Consider the following 23,072-nt stretch of genomic DNA (forward strand, 5'->3'; position numbering starts at 1 on the left):
CCCAATAAAGATCTCCCTTGGAATAGTACCACCGACCCTCAGATTTGTTTGAAAGACATCTGGAGTTGGATGAGGAAGGAGTAAAAGTCAACAACTTAATATGTTTGAAACAATATTTTTTTGACAAAATTAAAGATTGTAAAATTTATTAGAAAAACAACTTTGTCATTAAATTTCCCTTTACATCTTGTAGTTTTGGAGTTGTAATAAAAATTATGACTGACCAATTAGTTAAATTAATTTGATAAATAACGCTAATAGTGTTCTCTCTGTCTGTAATCTACACTAACCTCTACAGCTTATAGGTCCACAGCTATAAGTCCACAGCTATAATGAATATGATTATCAAAAGTTGGTTGGATCATTTTAAAATTCCGCATTAGTTTAATAGTTTTATTCACATTCAATATTTTTAGTTGATCCCAGGGATTGAATGTTAATATTCATAGCTAGGATATTGAAGTAACTTCTCCTGGATTATTAGTTTGAAGAAACTTTTTCATTTTGTTTCTTGTCTCAGACATAAATATTTCTTGTTTTATTTGAGCAATCTTCATAACACTCTGTTCTCGCTTGATCATTTGTGGAATCACTTCATCGTCGATGTGTGAGCAGACCGCTGATTGTCTCTGATATCTATTTTTCTCCGTATTGGATGTTTTAGTATTCAACAAGTACGACCCCATGCCTAACCCCCCTTTGCAGCAGGGCTGGAACATCATCTTTAGCTCTTCGTTTTCTGCAGTAGACGCAAAAGACAACAAGGAATCCCTTGAGAAGACACCCTCTATTATTTTGTTAATTGGTAGTTTTTGCTTCCCCTTCTTATCACAGTTTGAATGTTGCAACTTCAACTCAGCGGCTTTTTTTCCTATAAGAATTCTGTGGGAATTTTTAACTTTGTACAACATTGAACGAATTAGTCGCCCCTCTTGGTTTTTTATTGCTGAAGACAAAGAATTGAGAGGAACCATACTGCCTTGGTCTGGTATACTTGTTCTCCTTTCCCTGGGAGAAGATTTGATGATTGCTGTTAGAGAGTTGGTCAAAAGAGAAGAGCCTTTAGGCAGCCGACATCCGGACTCAGTGACTCTAGCAAACTCTGTACCCTCGTCATTCAGTAATGATATTGTTCTACCATGAGCCAGTGAGGGTAACGAACCACTTTTCCCACAGTTGCAATACTTCCTATGAAGCATTTCCCATGACTCCTCCACTTCCACGTTCTTCTCCGTAAAGGTGTTAATTTTTGTTCTGATTTCTCTTTGAATCTGCTCAATTTTCCTAGACTTATCCTTTACCATGATATGGCTTACTGTCAATACATTGGTTGCTAAGCCAGGTTCTTCTGTGTAATTAGCTATTTCTATCCTATAACCATCCACATTCAGTAAAACCGGATTATCTTTCAGTTGTGCTAAAAAGTTCAAAATCTTCATTTTGATCATCACTTCCTGAATAGATTTTTTACTTGATAACACTTCTTTGATTTTCTTCAGCTTTTGGGGACTCACTATTTCTAGGACTTCAGTGATTGATGTGACCAATTTTTCTAAACTGCTGTTAACGATAATTACTACCTCTTGGCCTTGTGGGAAAAAGGTTCGCGATTCCAAGTAAATTTTGTGATCGATTTCTAATATGTAGAATGGCAAAGAAGATGTTTCCAAAACATTCGGCTTGGATCGTTTTGGAAAGATTCTTAGACTGAAAAAAAAGGGTTATCACAGCATATCTATTCATTTTACAAACATCCCACTTCTGACAATGTGTCAGATTAAACTTTAAAATATTCAACTAGTACATAAAAATATAATAGAAAAATCAGAAATCTCCTGAATTGTATCAAACTAATCCTAGTTGCTCTGCAATCCTAAACCTGTAATTCTTAAGATATACATATCTTACGGATTCTACAACCAGCCACTAAATAACACTGCAGTTGTGAAACTTCTACACTCTGTACAATGAATATACTTGCATTAAATTACTTTAAAATAAAAAAGTTATTCCCTTTACAAAGTGTATTCAAAGGTGCAATTGAATTCCATCTTCGTTTATGAAGAAACCTCTGACATGTAATTTTTGAAGTCCTTTTACTTGGGCAATCCTCTAGGAAGAGGCATGAAAGGGTAATCATTGAAATGGCTCCTAGTCTGCCACTGGCACTGCACAATTTAGCTACAGGTACATGATGGATCGTCTTATCATTCCCCGTTTCATCCCTTGGTTACATCTACAACATCTTGAGCCTGAGGAGGGTAACATCCTGATCTCTAAAGAACAAATTTCTACAAAAACGTACAGCTAAAAGACTTCAACTGCTTTTCTGAAGATTCCTATCTAATTAAGGTTACCAAAATGGCAAAATATCTGTAATATTGTAGACTTTACAATACCCACTTCTTCTCCTGAGCACAAGACAGTGTCTTGTAGTGTTGTACGGACAGTAGGTGGAGACATACCACTTTGTCAACATCCACCTCACCATGTGTATAGAGCAACTTGTGAAGAGGTACTTGCTGGGGGAAAATACATGGGGTTAAGATAAAACTGTTTGATGAATGTAACATGGACACAAGTGTCTAAGTTTTAAAGAAATTTTTAGTAGCAGACCTACTTAAATGGGAAAGAGCCCTCTGGCAAAAGAAAAATACTCCCGGAGCAAACCTGCCAACTAAGCAAAGTTCCATTTGAATTGATTTTCACTGAAATCTATTTAACGAGTACCTATGTTTGCTGATACAGGGAAACTTAAAGTGTGTTTTTAGTAAAATAATAATAGCTTAGTATAATTAAATAAATTTTCCAAGTTGGATCAAAATATATCCATAAACAAGCAAACTACAACATTTTACAATCAATTTACATTTTACATCAATTTACAATTTACAATCAGGTTATATTTTGGTAGATTCCAAAATATAATATTTGAAAAGGCACTACACAGTATTGAGTTCAAACAATAAAGCTATTTATGGTGAACTAAGGAATAAATGTGTGATGTGTGTTAAAATTTTTGATTATATTTTTTAAGCATAAGGTTAAACAAGAAGGTACAACTCATGGAGAAGACTATACTGTGTCGTATTTAATTTACTGGCCATATGCACCCTAAAGCAAAAACACTTTCTGCCAGGAATGTTGACAGAGATAACTTGGACGGTGGTAAAGGCTAGAAGCTACATTGTGTAATATTTTTAGCATTATCACAGGTACAAGCAATTGGTGATTTGCTGGACTTAAACCCTGAGCTCCATGGCAACAAATTCCTGTACTCTGACTAGTTACTAGACCTAAAGCTGCAACAGGGTGGCTTTAGTAGATGGGATCCAGTGGCGCAAGAGGTTTTAGGTTTGTTGGGGGCGTAAGGAAGGGGAAAAGGGTGAAGTTCTCTCTCGGGCCAATGGTGTTACACATGCAAACCTAATAAATTAGGTAAGTAGGTATAAATAAGCACTAGTTAATCAAGTGAATCCTTTTCAGGGTTACAAAATAAAGCATATACTGACCTAGGAGCACCAAAATATAATTTACTTTTAAAATACACAAAATGTACTCTCTACACTCAACTAAGCATACCTCGCCAATGTATGGAGTTGAAGCTATTTTGAATGAATCGAGTTTTTTTAGTGAAGTCTGAAACCAAATCAACTACATTATTAATTTGAAACACGATGTCATGAAGAATTGATTGTTATTATTGACAAATATAGGTTTAAGTTAAATTACATTGTACCAAGGGTCACTCTGTTAGTAGCGCAGGTAATTCAAACTAATCTTCCAAGTCAAGAATAAATGCACACAACTAACTTAATTAAATATGATTATAAATCTAGAACCAGTTGCTGTTATGCGAGAAGTTTTTAGTCTAACTGCAGAATAAATAGTAAGACAGTTAGTAGACATATTATACTTACTATCTGCAGTGTGATCAATAACAAAGTATTAAGTCACATTTTTATAATTTTAGGTTGCTCTTTTAATAACAACTTTCAATCCTTGGGAAAACATGAATTATAACAAAATAATTGTCATGAAATACCAATACATAAATAGAATTTGTAAAAAAAATAACTTGAAATGTGACAAAATTGGATTAAAAGAAATATCAAGACTTGAGAGTAGCAATGTAAACTGTACTGTATAGTACAATATTAATAAATGATATTCTCATTTCTACTGTGCTTGTGCTATGTCAAGATCATATCTCTATTCTACATAGATTATAGATGTATGAGCAGCTCTTCTTTTAGCTCAGCCTCACTATAATTTATAAGCGAAATTGATTAGGTGAGGGTGAGGACCACGTTAGAAAATTAAGATGAGCCAAGCTTTAATCTTGCTCTAGAAATGGATCACAGAATGCATCTGCAAAAGTTGTTACATAAAAAATTCACAATGTCGTGATCGCAAGAGATGATCATGATACATGGTGTAGATGGTCACAACATGATTACACACCATGATCTTGGAAGATGGTCACATTAATAAAACCAAAGATTACATATGCTAACGCAAAATTTTGCGTTAGCATATGTAATCTTTGATAAAACTATTCATCTAGCTAATCCTAGAAATTTGGCTTGAAATTAGCTGCCACCACTGGATTATAATCAGTATGCTAGGCACCTACTTCGAAATTCCCAGTAGTCAAATATTTTTCATATTTGGTGCGAAACTGTGACTCTTTGAACTGTTGATATCTTGCATCCGACTCCACTGCCTTTGATATTGCTTTCAGCTCTTTTTCAATTAGACTGTTTCTAACCTTCGTCTGAAGAGATGTTCTCTTTTCTGCTTTAGAATTATACATGATCTATTATATCGTTGTGAGAAAAAAAATTAATTTTTGATTGAAGACATGTTTTTATTTGTTTTTGGCCGTTTTCTTGGTACCTAATATCACAACCTGAGTTAAACCCCTAATATTTTAGACTGCATGTTGAGTATTTGTGTCAAAAATTATGTTTACAAACTAATAATTTAAAGTTTGATGTTGTAAACATAGTTTTGAAAAAAAAACACACATAAGGAATTTCAACCATATGATTCTAAAAAGACAGAAACCAATTTTATTTTGGTCACTTTGAATATAATGTGTGAAATTATATTTAGATCACAGTTTAAACACAAAGAACCATGGCTAAGCATTCTTCTGTCTCACTCAAAAGGTCCGATAACATTTTATTTTTTCATATTATGAGTTAAGCAATACAACAAATCCTGCATTTTTGTGCTGAAAATTTCGAGGATTCGGAAACCAATAACAACTGGTCACTATCAGTCAGCGGTCTATCACAATCAGTAGGCCTATGTTTGATCTATCATCTATATCGACGCCGGGTGCTAAAACACCATATGGTGCCAATCTGTCTGGTGCCAACTTGACTGCGAACTGCGGCCCTCACTATGCAGCCACCAACACTGAATTACTGTTATTGCTTGCTCTTACTGTCTAGATCTACTACAACAGCCTCATATATGATCTAGCATGTGCAAGCAATAAATTAATGTTATAATGTATAGTGTAAGACTGTTTCTAGAAACTAGAATGTGTCTTAAGCAATCTTGAGATGCTGAGACAGTTTGTCAGATGGTCGTCATTTCGGGCAATATTGTCCTCGCATTGCTAAGGTAATGTCAATATCAAGATCAAGTTGTCATGACGCACATGATGTAGCAATAGCGATGTAGCAGTGTAGCAATGTAACATTTCGCAGTGTATATAGTGCGTCGCGGTCGTACTCAACCCATTACATGCTCCAGGATGCAGCTGCTGGCGACGCTAGCGATCCTAGCGGCAGCGACGTTTGCGACGCCACAACATTGGTCCAGTAAGTATCATGGTATCATAGACTAAACCATTGACTTTGGAAATTGGATGTTGCTAGTAGACATCTCATCTTCTGGTTGAATTTGGAATACGTTTTGTTTAGCCTAATTTTTGGATCCCGGGATCGGGGATCGGCTGCGGCGAGTCCCGAAATCCCGGCATTGGATTGAAGGCCCGGGATTGAGACCCCCTGATTACGTTACTGTGCGGCATTACCATATTCTACGGGTGTCTGTGCACCATACCATAGTGCGATTAGAAATAAACACGGATCAACACTGGCTTGAGATTTTAAAATAGGATGATAATTGAAAGATAAACTTCTAGTAGCCTATTCTAAGTAAAGCGTTCAGAATACTCTTTTCAGATGTATTAGGTTTATGGTTTTCATAGTGATTTTTAATCAGGGCTGGCTTAGCAAATGCAATAAAGATATTTTACATCTTCAAAACAGCGTAGTAATCGTTTTAAAATGGCAGAAACTCTAGTGAATTACTAAGTGTGATGTTGACAATATTTAGTTATTAAAACCCCGTAAATATCACACATTCGCTGAAACATAAATTCAGCTTCAGGACAAAAAATTAAATTTACCTGAGCATTGTGTTGTGCAGCTGCACAACTGTAATTGAGATACATAAATCAGAAATTTTTGAAAATTTGGATAAGTAAAACAATCCGTTTTTGATCGGAACTATTTTCCCCTATATCGACTAACCTTCAGTGTAATCTTTGCTCAACAATTACAACTGATGTTTTCCTCTTTGTACTGTATCCAATAGTCAATGCTATTTTAAATAAAATAAAAAACTAACTTAAACTCATTTAATCACAGAACAAAACATAACTTAATTTGTTTACATAACAAAATAAACATAAAACCAAATTATCAGCTGATTCCAATATATTCCCCTTTTCCCTCCCCATCGTCTATCGCACCCTCTCTTCTTCGCAGTTGATCCGAATGTTTATCACTCCACCACACATGACTTCATAAGAGTATAAGCCATTGCGTTTGACTATTGTTCCTGCTATCCAACCAGGGTTAATCCGTTAATCTCATTTTTCACCCATACTTATTCCCCTTCACTGAATGTTCTTGAAGTTTTCTTTTGAGTTGGTTTTGTTGTTCTTTCCAAATTATCAGCTGATTCCAATATATTACACTTTTCCCACATGAAAAAAGCTTAGAATTTTGAGCGGACACTGTGTACTAGTCCTAACTGTTTACAATTTTCTGTATAATGACTGTACGTTTCTTTTGCCAAAGATCTATTTTCTTATCATAGTTGTACCTTGTTTATTATAGGCATAGCTTCTTCTAAAATATTCATTTCCCGCTTAGCTTTATCCATCGCCTCAGCTAAATCAACCAACTCACATAAAGTTAAACATGAATCAAAAACTCATCTAATCACAGAACAAAACATAACATTATTTGTTTACATAACAAAATAAACATAAAACCAAATTATCAGCTGATTCCAATATATCACCAAACTATTATACTGTGAATGTCTTATTTAAAAACGTGTGACTTTTGTCTACTTTTACGTTGTTATTTTGTTCAATCAACACAGTTACTTGGCAACCCATAAGGCCAATGTTACATTTTTAATTTTAAAACGAGCTGTGTTGTGAAATATACATTTTCCTGGGGTAGTGGCCATCGCCAATTAATTTTTCAGGGCTATAAGTTCCTGATTCCAAAATTTATTCAAATCCTTCCTCTGGATTTCGGGAGATATATTACACACATACAGACAAACAAACATACATACAAACAGACAAACAGACATAGCTCGTATTAGAATTAGGATAGGATACGATATTGTAAAGTCTGAAGCCTGTTTTGGTTTTTGTTTTAGGCCTCGTACACATGCGTTCTTACAAATTCTGATTGTTTACAAAAGCAATCAAAGTAAAATAACTGTATACATGAAGCGCCCGTACTTAGCCAACGCGAGTTGCAATGCACACGTGAGAGGTTCTTCGTGTACTCAAGACACAAAATTACGGTGTCAAATCAAACTATTCGTTCTTTCCACTATTGGCATTAAAAACTGTCAATCAATTCAAACAGAAAATACAGCTGTTTAGTGCGTATTGCATCCATCGAACTATATATTGCATCATATCTTTTGAAACACCCTGTGGTGCCCTAAAATTGACTCCAACCATAGACTTCCCATGTAATGTAAAAATTTGAAGCCAAAAAAACGTGGTGCAATCTGTTGAGATGGTCACCAACTAATGACAATATATTAAGTGATAAATCAATCAGCTGTTTGCTATGAAACTGCATTGGTTTTAATTAATATTCAATTGTAATGTACAAATTTGAATCCAAAAAAACGTGGTGCAATCTGTTGAGATGGTCACCAACTAACGACAATATATTAAGTGATAAATCCATCAGCTGTTTGCTATGAAACAGCATTGGTTTTAATTAATATTCAACCCAATACACTAGTAAAAACTCTGGTGAGATGGTCCTGAACTTAATCTATTTCTTGGCTTCAAACTTTTATATCACATAGGAAGTCTCCAAATGATCCATATTGAAGCCAAAAGCCAAATCTACATGGCATAAATCAATTGTAATCCTTAATGTTTCCACAACAATAGATCAAATAGGTGTAATATTTTAATGCAATATTTAGATGTATGTAATGTGCAATACTTGTAAACCTTTAAATTACACAATTTCATTGACATTTCCTGTGACGCATTTAGACAAAAATAGTCGATCATTGAAGAGTGCGTTACGTTATTGCTCCATTATCCGTATATGGTATATTTTAAACTCAGACAATGGCGGTTGCGCTACGCGGATATCACAGCGTCTGCGTCTAGAACATTTAGTTATGTCAGTTTCTCAATCCTTACACTGTTGTAGACTGATTCATTTAACTCTTTGCCACTACATGTCTGCCACTTGTAAGCATCAGCAATTTGTCGGAATTCCTCGATTGTTTCAAGACATTTGTTCTCCACTGTTGTGTCGTTATGGCGTGTCATCTTGTGAAATTAAATAAAGTAAATGGCGAAACATACGTAATATATGTGTAGTACCATTTACTTTGGATACCGCAAGTAGATATTCCATTTATATGAACCAGATGTAGTCTTGGTACCGGTAAAGTATTGGATAAAATATGCTTGTTCCGCTCAATATTGCAAGCAGACAACACTGCATTGTCCACCTAGTATACCATTGACTTAGGCTTATGGACACAGGTTTTTCATTTTTTAATTTTAATGGTTATTTTCCCATTAAATAATTGAAAAATCTGATTTTCTCGAAAATGGCCCGAACGATTTTGATAATAATTTGTGTGTTGTAGCAGTTTTAATTCTGAACAAAACGGCAGAACTCTCCATTCCTTTACAGATTACGGTTCAAGTTATTGTAACTAATGTTATTTTTACATTTTAACCCATAAAAAACATTATTAAAAAAATCAAATATGGTTGAACGTTGTCTGTTATAGTCCTTAATATTCTAAACAAAATAGTGAAACCCCGTTCCTGTAAAAATTACTGTTCAAAAGTTAATGCAATTTTTGTGATTTTACCTTTATCAGTTACTCATGATAAAAGTTGTTGACAAGCTAGCGGGAGAATGTAAGTGTCAAATTGCTACCGTTTATTTCTGTTCCCATTTGAATTTTGAAGTTTTCACCCAAAAGATTTATGTGGATTTGGCGGACGATTAAATAGACAACAAGAAACGTCTGTTTAACCCGAACGCGGGCAGTATGATGAAATTTTTAAAACTGACGTGTGTGGTCATTGGTCAATCAGTTAACTACACCACTGACAACTCAGCCAATCGATCAACACTCGTTGCAAGAGCAAGATCGAACCTCTAATCATGAAGATCATGAGGTGGTACGGTCATCATGTATCAGTGGTAAGTTCATACCGTACTGATTGACAAACTGTGAGAGGAGTTATGGGGTGGTCGTGTTTTAGAGACTCAAATATCACTGCGAGTGCCTAGCGAAAACAATGGTATCTTTACAATCTCTCGTGGTTCCAAACCATATAAGTGTGGGTTATTTTTAATTTAGAGTCTATTCTTTACTATGCAGTTAACTTATGGTTCGTTAAAGTTCATAATATTTAAAGAATAAATTAATTAATTAATACTAACGCCAATATTCGAGAGATATTTCCTCCAACGGCACCTAGCGGCGATCGCGGGAACTATTAGCTCTTCCTGCACTTTGCAGTATGATCTTGCAACTAACTCTACCTCAAAAACTGGTGGGATATTAGGATGGACGTTTGGAAAAGCGAAAAGCCGTTATGATTTTGATGGTATGGCTGTTACTTTGAACCTGTAGTACTTTGGTATTATCCGGAGACCACTTATTTCAGAGGGATTTTTTTACCGGAGACCAAAAATAACAACACAATTGGAAAGAACATACTTTGATTGATTTACTGTCCAAATTTGACATGATTACGATTCGCGGCCTTTGAGTTCAAAAGTTAGCCTGAGCAAAGTTAGATTGAGCTATACGGTTCCAAAGTTATTGCAACTTAAGCTATTTTCCCATAAACCCCATCATAAATAACAAAAAATCTGATTTAAAAAACCGGTTTTGATTAAAATCAATGTGTTATGGTCCTAATTATAAACAAAGTAGTGTAACCCCCCATGGCTGTAACAATTACGGTTCAAAGGTAATTATTGCAACTTTTGTGATTTGTCCTTATAAAATATCATAGTTACTCCCTCCTTACCCATGATAAATGTTGTTGACAAGCTTATGGGAGAAAGTATGTGTCAGATTGCCGACACCAATTATTTTATAAAAGATGCTATAGCTTACTTACAATAAGCTGTCCTGTTAGTTTAACTTGATAAACAAGTTTTTATTTATTTATTTGGTAAAAAAGTTGTAATTCAAAAATGCGTAATCATCATCACTTTGGCTCACTATTTGGCTTAATTAAACCACGTGCATTTTGGTGGAAAACTGGCAACAACTTTAAATGGGGATGGGATGCCTAGTCCTTATTTTATAATACGTGAAGAAAATTTCTACGAAACACTACTCCTCCGATAATAGTGGACGGATTTTTACAAACGATGTATCAAAATTAAGTATTTTTTTTGTAGACGCCCCCTTTTACCAATTCCTGTAATAAAAGTCCTCGGACATTGCCCCACAGGCCATCAAAATACCAATCTATTTCTTAAGAAAAAATTTTGTTTACACAAACAGACGAATAAATTGTATTAATTGTATACGTAAACAGCTGTTCAGTAATCACAGTTTATTTTCAGAGTGAGTACGTTCAGTTTTGATCACTCGAGTGTAGTGATTGAATACATTATCTTTGAGTTGACTCTTTTAATTCATCGGAAAATATGCCTGTTATAGGCCTATTCGTTTTTAAATAGGCGCGTTTACATTAATTCGAGCTCGCATTCGTGCTCGAACAAGTATCAACCACAAATTTACTGGCATTCTAGTAGTGGAATGCGTGCACGAATTACATATTTTGCCGTTCGAGTTACTTTCCAACATGTTGGGAAATGCTCGCACGCTCGCATACGATATCTTTGTAAAGCCAGTTTGTGAGAACGTAGGTGTGGTGGAATATGGATGTTTCTGTTTGTTTATAGCTTTTGTGTTTACTACTTAGATAAGTGATGGCTAAGTTAATAATGTATATTAAATTTCTTTTTTTTATTAAATTTATTTATCCCCACAGATCACCAAAATACCTTGAATAATTTCACTCATACTACTTTATATATACTGTATATATACTTATAAAAATATATCATCCATCCCTACACAGTTCTTGAATATTTTCACTCATTATACATACTAAAAATAAACTTATCACACAGCAATCACTTAAGACCAATGTGATCGTTGATTATGAATACTTAACTTTCGCCTTACAACTACATCACTCGCGACTACTACTATTATTCCAGTAATAACTACAATGTAAACGCTGCTGGAATTCGATCCGTCATTCGATACTCGAATAGTTACTCGCTCTCAATCGCATTCCATTAACTCAAATGCGAGCTCGAAATAATGTAAACGCGCCTTTACGCCGGAAATACTTTGCAGTTGCTCGAATTCGAGCAACAGGTGCACTAGTTCTATTATAAGAGGTTATGCACCCAATGCAGTCTGAAGATTGTTTTGCCTTTTCAGATTGTCGATTCGACACAAGACACAGTGTTTGATTCTGAATTCAGTATGATTTACAGTGGTGGCATTTATTTGGTTATAATTGATTTTGATTTGCTTTATCTTTTGTAAAAGTAAGTTAATAGAACAGTTTGTGCTTGTAGTTTAGTAACAAACCCCTTGAAATAAAGCAGCGTTCTCTGACATATAAATTATCTTCTAGTAACAATTTAAGGTTTTATTTACAAACTACATATGCACAACTGACTTCAATATTGGCAATTTTGTCTTTTCAGCTTAAACGTGCAAATTTGAATCTGACAAGCGACGTTTTGTTGACTTTAGCTTTCGGACGTTTACAAAATCCGGGGTTTGAAATAGTATAAACAACAGTATGTTTAATATATGTCAATAGATACTAGATAGTTTCATAAAAAATAAAAATGTCATTCCTAGGCCGGTTATTACACTATCATAGTTCTATGACATATCTATTATCATGTTTTTGATGAAAATAGGCATATTACAGTGTAAACTATTAATAGTTGAACTATGATCATATGTCTATGTGTAATATGTTCTAGAGAGAACATTATCATATATTTCAAATAAAAACATGTCATAAAACTATGATAGTAGTGTAATACCCGCTTAAACTGTGATTTGCCCTGTTTCGAATGACCGTTGGTAAATATATCTAGGCCTAATTGTCTATACTATTACTTGCTTGCTATGTAGGGAAAGTGAAGTTAAATAATTTTTTATTAATTGAATTAAGACAATCTCTTACTTTTCATAAACTCCCAAAAAAGCGACAATTTTAAAGGGGAATCTGCTCTTAAGTAATATTTTCCTTAATTTTTGAATGCAAGTTAGATATCAAACCTGCTAGCCTACTTGTCTTGTTTTATTTTTGGTTCGATCTTACTAACTCTTTTTCAAAGGTAAAACACAATAGACTAAGTAAATGACTCACAAACGATTAATTGTGACAACTGATGGCACAAATTGGAAGTCTAGATCTTAGTCAAGCTCAAGGGCATCAGCTTTGTTGTACGTTGACTTGAGCAACGCTTGCAATTAATACATTGTCAAGTACATCACTTGAGTAGCGTATTTAATTGCAGTTAAATGGTGGCTCTGTAGTTACCCATGTTTAACCTTACGCTTACGAGTATTCATATTTAAAGGGAATTAAAGAATTTAGTCAGCTGTTTCAACTAAAAAGTGGGTTCTATTCAAAAGCAGTAATAGCTATTTACATTACAAGTGTAGTAAGAGCGTTTTTACATCACGCAGGTGAATGTTGTGCAACAACTTCCCTATCCTAAGCGTGATGTATACAACTTCCTTACTTCTCGAGTGATGTAAAGTATCAAAAAACTCACTCGGTGATGTAATTAAACCAACCCATTTAAATAACATTGAGTGGATAACTTAAAAAATATAACTCTATGGAGCCAACGACGTTTAACGCTAGAAATCAGCTGTGTGCTTGAATTTTATTGTTATTGTTATGTTTTGGAGAATTTTCCTAACATAGCTTTTGTTTGTAAATGAACCTTACTGTTATAAGATGAGTGAAATGGGTAATGAAAAATATTGTTCGTAACCTCCTGTATATTGTCGGGTCAGGTAAAATCTTGTACGTTACACGTTACGCAAGAGCGTGTTTACATCACTTAGGTAAATTATGCAACTCGCTTCGCTCGTTGCACAACTTTCACCTGCGTGATGTAAAAACGCTCTTACTACACTTGTAATGTAAATAGCTATTAAGTTAAGCATTCAATGTTATTTAAATGGGTTTCTTTACATCACCGAGTGAGTTTTTGATACTTTACATCACTCGAGAAGTAAGGAAGTTGTATACATCACGCTTGGGATAGGGAAGTTTAACATGGCGGGTTAGGTAAAAGTTATAAAATGTACCAACAGCTTATACTAATTACTACTATTATCCTTTTTTCATTTATGAAAACAGCTAATTTGAACTGAGCAGCATAAAAAAACTGTGATATGCAATGAAAACTGTCAAATTAGGATTGTTTACAGTTATGTTTATGTTTTTAATTTCATGATTAATTTGTGATATTTTGGGAATTTAATAATTAATTTTTCTCTATTGTTTAGGTGAAGTAGCGGAACATTATGGCTATGGTAGATGTGTAATACTATTATATAAAAAAAATAAAGAAGCAAATTTGATCAAACTCTGCCCTCCCCCATTGCAAACGAAAAGCTTGAGTATAACTGCAATAAGCATTTATATTCATATGCCAATCCCGTACAAGAGAAAAATGTAATTTTCTTATCATGTGTGGTTTCGAAATGGCATCTATTGAAAATCTTTAATCTGATGTCATATAAATACTACATAGGAAAAAACTAATATGGTAATAGTTTATTTAGACAATTTTCTAACAATAATTGTTAGAACTCTAAAGATACCAGATGTAAGAAAATCTGTAAACAAGGTAGATATCTAATTCTCAAGATAATATATGGTACCTACATGAGTATTAGCCTCATTTAGGTAAGTTTTAACCAACAATTAACCAGATTCTAGCAGTGATCTTATCGGATGGCCACATAAGTCAATTTATAAACAGTATCTTAAATACCCCCACTGCAGCAAACCTGCAGACTAAACGAATTTCCATTTGCCTGATGATTAAATTAGGTTAAATGAGTACAGTACCTAGGTTTGCTGCTGTTACATGGAGGCTAATAAAGTGTTTTTTTTTGAAAAATATTAATAGTTTAGTATGAAATAAATAAATTTGCCAAGTTTGATCAAAATATATCCATAAACAAGCAATGTTTACAATATTCTACATAAGAATTTTACAATTTTTTGAATTTTCCCTATAGCCAATAACCGCACAAACACACTTCAACATACTAAATTATTTGTATTTTTAAGCTCTTTAAAATGGTCTAGACAGAAATTGGAATTTTTTTTGTTTTGTAATTTTGTGTTGTTTTTTTTTTTGTTTTGATTGGCAAAAATGAGAAAACCCAATTTTTACCCCATAAGACCCCGTTCCCATGGCTCAAGTCTTACCATGAGACCTACGGTAATAGCTACTTCACTATAGGGAAAATTCACTAAAATGACTTAACTTTAAATATATTTCAGGGACACTATGTGTAAAGTTTATTGAACTGATTTTGGAAGGATCAAAACTTCTTTGTTTATTTATCCATGTTGAAATGAATAAATTAACATTAAATAAAATAGGTTTGCAATTTTTTGTGTTTCGTGCATAGCTCCGCTGATGTTCCGTCACATTCAGCATTGATATATACAGAGGTTAAACAGTCGAGCTCGGCAACCAACGCCGTTTTTTACTATGTAACTTATTGTATTGTGTGTTCTTGGACCAATACACCATATCTTGACTCCGGCTCTTGATTCGGCATTTTCAGTAATCCAGGAATGATGAAGCTCCGCGCATGTCCAATTAGCAATCGTCTACTGTTCTGGATGTAATGAATCAATGTACAAGATCGTATTGATCAGGCCACATTTGCAATAAAATCTAAACATTGAAATAAAATAAAAATAAATTACAGAAGTTCATTAATCTTCCATCACTTTCAAATCTGTAATGCTGTAATATTTAGGTAAAACTAAATTAAGTGAAATTATGGAATCACAATAAAATTGATCCCAAAACATAAGCTCTATAATACAGCATAAATGTTTTTAAAACCTTGAGAACTACCCCTCTAACTCATTAGGAAAAAATGCAAATATTATAAGTTATTAATTATTGTTTTTTTTTTTTTTTACAGACAGTCGTGTGAAAGGAGGATTCTTCAGTGCTGGGTTTGCAGATCTGTACAGGAGAGATGGTAAGATAATATTTTAATCCACCTTTTTACCCCAACCCCTCATTTATGCAGGAGGAACTCGAAACATTGATTACAGTTTCGGCCCGATGGTTTAAGACCCGAGCCAGTCCTAGGTAGACGGAGGGGCAGGAGACGGGTTCCATCACACAGTACATATAGTTCTCCAAACTCAAGCTAATAAAATTAAATAAAAAAATAATAAACTCAGTCAATTTGACTGATGTTTGTCCAAATCTATGTGGATTACTAGAACTAGATACTCCATTATGGTTGGATATGAGGAAATATACTGTAGAATCTTGATCTTCTGTCGTTGTAGTGTACTCAGATTGTAGCTTATCCCGAAGATTGATTGCTACAACACATTTAGTGTAATCAGATTGTAGATTGCCCCGAATATGATTGCTACAACACATGTAGTGTATTCAGATTGTAGATTGCCCCGAATATGATTGCTACAACACATGTAGTGTATTCAGATTGTAGATTGCCCCGAAGATTGATTGCTACAGCACATGTAGTGTATTCAGATTGTAGCTTGCCCCGAAGATTTATTGTTTGATTGCTTCCCCAACATTCGCATCAGAAGCATCGACCGACACCAGTCATCTTCTGAAGACCATTGTACAATCTACTTTGACTGTGGAATGGATGCCTCTAGTTTGAGATTGACTGTAGTCACTAAAATATCCTTGGTAGCTCGTGTTTTAAATTGTTTTTTATTTTTAAGATTATTTTCTCAATCCTAAAATATAATGGTTAAACCAATAATGGTTTAACCAATTTAATGGTTTTCTTTAAAATACCAAAAACTATTTTTATTGACATTTGGTGAGCTCCAGCATTTTGTGTTTAGGCTATGGTAAAGATTTTTGGAATTACACGTTTATAAATGAATCTAATTAAATATAAAACTATACTCTGTTCACAAAGTATAGGCGGTTTTGAGGGGAAGTTCCCTCACTACTTTTTTTGTTTAATATGTATGTACAAACTGAGTGATGTTTTGGCAACTCTCAGCAATTGTTTTAATGATTTAAAAGTGGAGGAGATAAGATTTATTCCCCTAAAACCGCCTAAAGTTTGTAAACAGCGTATACAGTAACACATTTGTATTTATCGTGTTATCAAGAGCATAGCAGCTAAGTGTTACAACCAATTTATTTGTGTTTTCAGATTTCAACTTTGACAAACTAAACAAAGCTCAGAAAGACAATCTTCAAAGTAACAACGTAAATCCAATTGATAAAAACTTTGGTAAGTATCATAGTGAATGATTTTCTGAAATTATCTTAACTCAGAATTCTTAACTTTGTTAAGAAATTATTGATTAAAAAAGGTTAATTTTAGTTTTGTTACTTAGTAGAAGAACATTTTCTAAGAATTATTGATTCAACACTATAATTGTCTTCGGAGAGTAAAAGACATAGTTGAGCTTAATTTTTCATTTCACAATTTATGTAAAGTTCGGATATAAATATAATCTGAACTTTTGAGAAAATTTAATGAATTTAAGTATGTGCAATTTAGAAAAACTGTATCCTAGAAAATTGTCTAGACAATAGACAATAGACAATATCCTTTATTACAATTTCATCAAGAAATGTTGCAGCGTCAAATTTAAATAAATAACATTGGTAGTTATTTACCTTAAGAAATCGTAGGCATCCCACTTCATTCACTACAGAACACAGAAGAAAACACAAAATAAAATAAACACTGGATATTTCGAGGCCACTGGCCCCTTTCTCAACATGGAGAGTCACATTAGATATTTATAGATTATTTTGTGTTCTGTAATGAATGCAGTGGGATGCCTACATTTCTTAAGGTAAGCCTGCTTATCCTATCCTTTCTCTCTCCTATTTAAATGAGGGAATAGATATTTGGTTACTTGTATTTTGGTTAGTTTGCTCATACAAGGGTAGCCTACTCACTCAACATTATTCCATGGTCATGTATTTACAATTTACATCCCTGAGCAAAACTTTATGAATTTTATTGTTTGTAATCTTAATAAGAGTTATCAAGAAGACTTTTGATGCAATATGGTGCTCATCTGAATTGAACTTGTATCATCCTTATCAAAGGTTTACTATTCAAACTATTACTGTTTCAGGTCAAAATCAAAAGGGAATCGCTGATGAATCAGAGACAATAAAAAATCCAGAACTAAATGCAACAAAAGAGTACACTGTAACTGTACAAGCAAACAATAATGAAAGCAACACTCTACAATTGGAGCCAGCGGACAAAATGGGAAGTTCAAACGGAAATGCAACAAGGATAGGAATACATAGCATTGAGAGTTCAGATCAATTTATAGATCTTCATAACTCTGATATACCCATTGAACTAGATTATGAAGAATACCCAGATCTCCCAACATATGATGGACAAGGGCAAGATACTCAGGATACACAAGTTCATCAGCAGTTTGATTATCAAGACACAAATTGGCAACAGGAATCAGAGGACGATGGCTCATGGCAACAAGTGACAGAACATGAAACACGATGGGACCAGGTAACTGAAAAAGAAGTGATTTGGAACAATGATGGTGCAGAGGAAGAAACTAAGCATCAAGTTACTGCAGATGATGAAACTAAGCATCAAGTTACCGAAGAAGACGAAAGTAAACATCAAGTTACCGAAGAAGACGAAACTAAGGATGAAGAAACTGATGATGGAGCTTGGAATGAAGATGAAGCTGAAGAAGATGAAACTTGGAATGAAAAAGACGAAGAGGAAGCACCTGAGGATGAAGACTATGAAGAAGGTGATTCTGAAAATGAAGAGGATTGGCTAGATGAAACAAGTGATGACCATCACCCATCGGAGGGACCGAAAACAGAAATGAAACCTAACCATGGAACTCCTGATGAGAAAACAAAATATCTACACCCAACTGTACCAGTTCCTACAACTGGAGACGTACACTTAAAGAATCCTGAGTGTAATTGTGAAACAGTTCAAACAACTCTAGTCGTACATGGCCACGAATCATCAGGATCCAGAGGGATAAAACATTTTACAACTATTAGACCACCCTATGAATTTGGGGATAATCATTTCTATCCTAATCCCACAAGAAAACATACAATTCCAGGAAATAGAGGATCAAAGCATTTTTCTACAGTCAGACCAAACTACGATTTTGGAGGTAGCCAGTTTCCCCAAAACCCATTTGTAAAGTCACCTCCCACTCAAGTTCCTGTGAAACCAACCAAGCATTACTGGCCGGATGTAACAATTATTACACCTCGACCAGGAATACCTACAACAAATCATCACATTCCGGCTTATCCTCCACAGCACCCGTTTCCTCAAGTACCACCAACTCAACACCCTTCACATCCTACAAATTTCCCTGATATCCACCATGGACCAGTCAATCCAACAAAGCGTCCATATTCTCCTCATGTGCCATCTCAAAATATTCCAGGATATCCAACCGGACACCCAAATCCTCAGTGGCCACCTCATAATATCCCAGTACACCCAAATCCTGATGTACCAACACATAACATTCCAGTACACCCAAATCCCAATGTGCCAACACACCATACACCAGGACATCCAACCACACAACCAAACCCTCAGTGGCCACCTCATAATATCCCAGTACATCCAAATCCTAACGTACCAACACATAATATTCCAGTACACCCAAATCCTGATGTACCAACACATGATATTCCAGTAAACCCAAATCCAAATGTGCCAACACATAATATTCCAGCACACCCAAATCCAAATGTGCCAACACACCATACACCAGGACATCCAAATCCTCAGTGGCCACCTCATAATATCCCAGTACACCCAAATCCTGATGTACCAACACATAATATTCCAGTACACCCAAATCCAAATGTGCCAACACACCATACACCAGGACATCCAACCGGACATCCAAATCCTCAGTGGCCACCTCACAATATCCCAGTACACCCAAATCCTGATGTACCAACACATAATATTCCAGTACACCCAAATCCAAATGTGCCAACACACCATACACCAGGACATCCAAATCCTCAGTGGCCATCTCATAATATCCCAGTACACCCAAATCCTGATGTACCAACACATAATATTCCAGTACACCCAAATCCAAATGTGCCAACACACCATACACCAGGACATCCAACTCCTCAGTGGCCACCTCATAATATCCCAGTACACCCAAATCCTGATGTACCAACACATAATATTCCAGTACACCCATATCCAAATGTGCCAACACACCATACACCAGGACATCCAAATCCTCAGTGGCCACCTCATAATATCCCAGTACACCCAAATCCTGATGTACCAACACATAATATCCCAGTACACCCAAAGCCTCATGTACCAACACACAATATTCCAGAGCACCCCGCCAAAAACCCAAAACCTGAATACCCTACAACACATGTTCCTGAGCATTCTACAGAACCTGAAATCACCACTATATATTATCCTGACCATTCTTCTGACACCCCTCATCATGATGTGCCATCATCCCATCACAAACCTGACCACCCTACAACACATGAAGTTCATACTCCTCCTACAAAATACCCCAAGCCTGTAAACCCAACCACTCATCAGATACCAATACGCCCTAGTAAACACCCTCAACCTGAATATCCAGCCACACATCAGATACCAATACATCCTACTAAGCACCCTGAATATGAACACCCAACCACTCATGAAGTTCACATTACTCCTACAAAACACCCTAAACCTGAATTCCCAACCACTCACCAAATACCAATACATCCAGAGCCTGAATTCCCTTCTACCCATCAGATACCTATACACCCTAGTAAACATCCTCATCCTGAATTTCCAACCACACATCAGGTACCAATACATCCTACCAAATACCAGAACCTGAACAACCAACCACACATGAAGTTACTATTCCTCCTACAAAACACCCCAAACCTGAATATCCAACTACTCATCAAATACCTACATTTCCCTCTAAACACCCAACCACTCATAAAGTACCCATGCATCCTACCAAACACCCTGAGCCAGAATATCCACCCACCCATGAAGTACCCACACATCCTACCATACACCCGACCACCCATGAAGTAATCACTCATCCTACCAAACATCCAACCACTCATGAAGTACCCACACATCCTACTAGACACCCTGAACCTGAACACCCGACCACTCATGAAGTACCCACACATCCTACTTGGCACCCTGAACCTGAATACCCGACCACCCATGAAGTACCCACACATCCTACTAGGCCCCCTGAACCTGAACACCCGACCACTCATGAAGTACCCACACATCCTACTACACACCCTACCACCCATGAAGTACCCAAACATCCTACTTGGCACCCTGAACCTGAACACCCGACCACTCATGAAGTACCCACACATCCTACCAAACACCCAACCACCCATGAAGTACCCACACATCCAACTTGGCACCCTGACCTGAACACCCGACCACCCATGAAGTAACCACACATCCTACCAAACACCCGACCACCCATGAAGTAATCACTCATCCTACAGAACATCCAACCACTCAAGTCACACATCCTACTAGGCACCCTGAACCTGAATACCCAACTACTCATGAAGTACCCACATATCCCACCAAACACCCAACCACACATGAAGTACCCACACATCCTACCAAACACCCAACCACCCATGAAGTAGCCACACATCCTACTAGGCACCCTGAACCTGAATACCCAACTACTCATGAAGTACCCACACATCCCACCAAACGCCCAACCACCCATGAAGTGCCCACACATCCTACTAGGCACCCTGAACCTGAATACCCAACTACTCACGAGGTACCCACACATCCACCAAACGCCCAACCACCCATGAAGTACCCACACATCCTACTTGGCACCCTGAACCTGAACACCCGACCACTCATGAAGTACCCACACATCCTACCAAACACCCAACCACCCATGAAGTACCCACACATCCTACTTGGCACCCTGAACCTGAACACCCGACCACTCATGAAGTACCCACACATCCTACCAAACACCCAACCACCCATGAAGTAGCCACACATCCTACTAGGCACCCTGAACCTGAATACCCAACTACTCATGAAGTACCCACACATCCCACCAAACGCCCAACCACCCATGAAGTGCCCACACATCCTACTAGGCACCCTGAACCTGAATACCCAACTACTCACGAGGTACCCCACACATCCCACCAAACACCCAACCACCCATGAAGTACCTACACATCCTACTAGGCACCCTGAACCTGAATACCCAACTACTCACGAGGTACCCACACATCCCACCAAACACCCAACCACCCATGAAGTACCCACACATCCTACCAAGCACCCTGAACCTGAATACCCAACTACTCACGAGGTACCCACACATCCCACCAAACACCCAACCACCCATGAAGTACCTACACATCCTACTAGGCACCCTGAACCTGAATACCCAACTACTCACGAGGTACCCACACATCCCACCAAACGCCCAACCACCCATGAAGTGCCCACACATCCTACTAGGCACCCTGAACCTGAATACCCAACTACTCACGAGGTACCCACACATCCCACAAACACCCAACCACCCATGAAGTACCCACACATCCTACCAAGCACCCTGAACCTGAACACCCAACCACCCATGAAGTACCCACACATCCTACTAAGCACCCTAAAGATCCTGAGCCTACAACTGAGCACTTCTATCCACTATATCCAATCCACCCTCAGATCCCCGAGATTCCTTTTATTCCTCCTGTTTATCCCTCCCAGCCTGGTCCCTGTGTGTACCCACCCAACCCCTTCCCTGGTTCCCAGTTTCCTCAGCATGGTTTATATCCTGTAAACCCTGATTGTATCTCCCCAGTAACGCCAACTTGGGTGTACCCAAGTGTTGTTCCGTCTCCTTGGCATCCACCACAAACACCTGGACATAAAACTCCTGGGGTTAAGAGGAAGAATAAAAGTGGAGGGGTTCCTACTTTCTTCAAACCTTGGTACTCAACTGATACACAAATAGCAGCAAAGTAATATTTTGTAAAAAAATTGTAATTCATAAATTATTTTGTAAAAAATATATGAAATTTTATTTTGTTAACAAAACAAGAAATTAGCTAGTTTGTAGTTTTATTTACCCATATTCAAAGTTAAAATATACTAGTTTAGATAATGTGTAGAAGTAT

General features: G+C 36.4%; 3 protein-coding genes across 4 annotated transcripts; 2 read left to right on the forward strand and 1 right to left on the reverse strand.

Moving 5' to 3' along the window:
• Window positions 1-379: 379 nt before the first annotated feature.
• On the reverse strand, window positions 380-4,911 carry LOC128990484 (uncharacterized). 2 transcript variants are annotated; one of them, XM_054412857.1, is made up of 4 exons: window positions 4,637-4,911; window positions 3,583-3,639; window positions 2,404-2,522; window positions 380-1,707 (listed from the first exon to the last, which is right to left on the reverse strand). In XM_054412857.1, exons 1-4 carry the CDS (start codon window positions 4,814-4,816, stop codon window positions 450-452), a joined length of 1,614 nt encoding a protein of 537 aa, XP_054268832.1. In that variant the 5' UTR covers window positions 4,817-4,911; the 3' UTR covers window positions 380-449. The 2 variants fall into 2 exon arrangements, with proteins under 2 accessions (XP_054268832.1, XP_054268833.1); XM_054412858.1 differs by lacking the exon at window positions 3,583-3,639.
• An 859-nt stretch (window positions 4,912-5,770) lies between these two features.
• LOC128989727 (adhesive plaque matrix protein-like) lies at window positions 5,771-21,748 on the forward strand. The gene is made up of 6 exons (XM_054411745.1): window positions 5,771-5,837; window positions 15,808-15,867; window positions 17,044-17,124; window positions 17,987-20,929; window positions 21,427-21,518; window positions 21,558-21,748. Exons 1-6 carry the CDS (start codon window positions 5,771-5,773, stop codon window positions 21,735-21,737), a joined length of 3,423 nt encoding a protein of 1,140 aa, XP_054267720.1. The 3' UTR covers window positions 21,738-21,748.
• Window positions 21,749-21,973: 225 nt separating this feature from the next.
• On the forward strand, window positions 21,974-23,002 carry LOC128989728 (uncharacterized). The gene is made up of 2 exons (XM_054411746.1): window positions 21,974-22,301; window positions 22,541-23,002. The coding sequence occupies exons 1-2, from the start codon at window positions 21,974-21,976 to the stop codon at window positions 22,918-22,920; spliced, it is 708 nt and encodes a 235-aa protein (XP_054267721.1). The 3' UTR covers window positions 22,921-23,002.
• Window positions 23,003-23,072: the final 70 nt, after the last annotated feature.

The sequence above is a fragment of the Macrosteles quadrilineatus genome, unplaced genomic scaffold (assembly GCF_028750875.1).
Source record: "Macrosteles quadrilineatus isolate MER2022 unplaced genomic scaffold, UCM_ALF_1.0 Scaffold_3__2_contigs__length_128488019, whole genome shotgun sequence".
Classification (NCBI taxonomy): Eukaryota; Metazoa; Arthropoda; class Insecta; order Hemiptera; family Cicadellidae; genus Macrosteles; species Macrosteles quadrilineatus.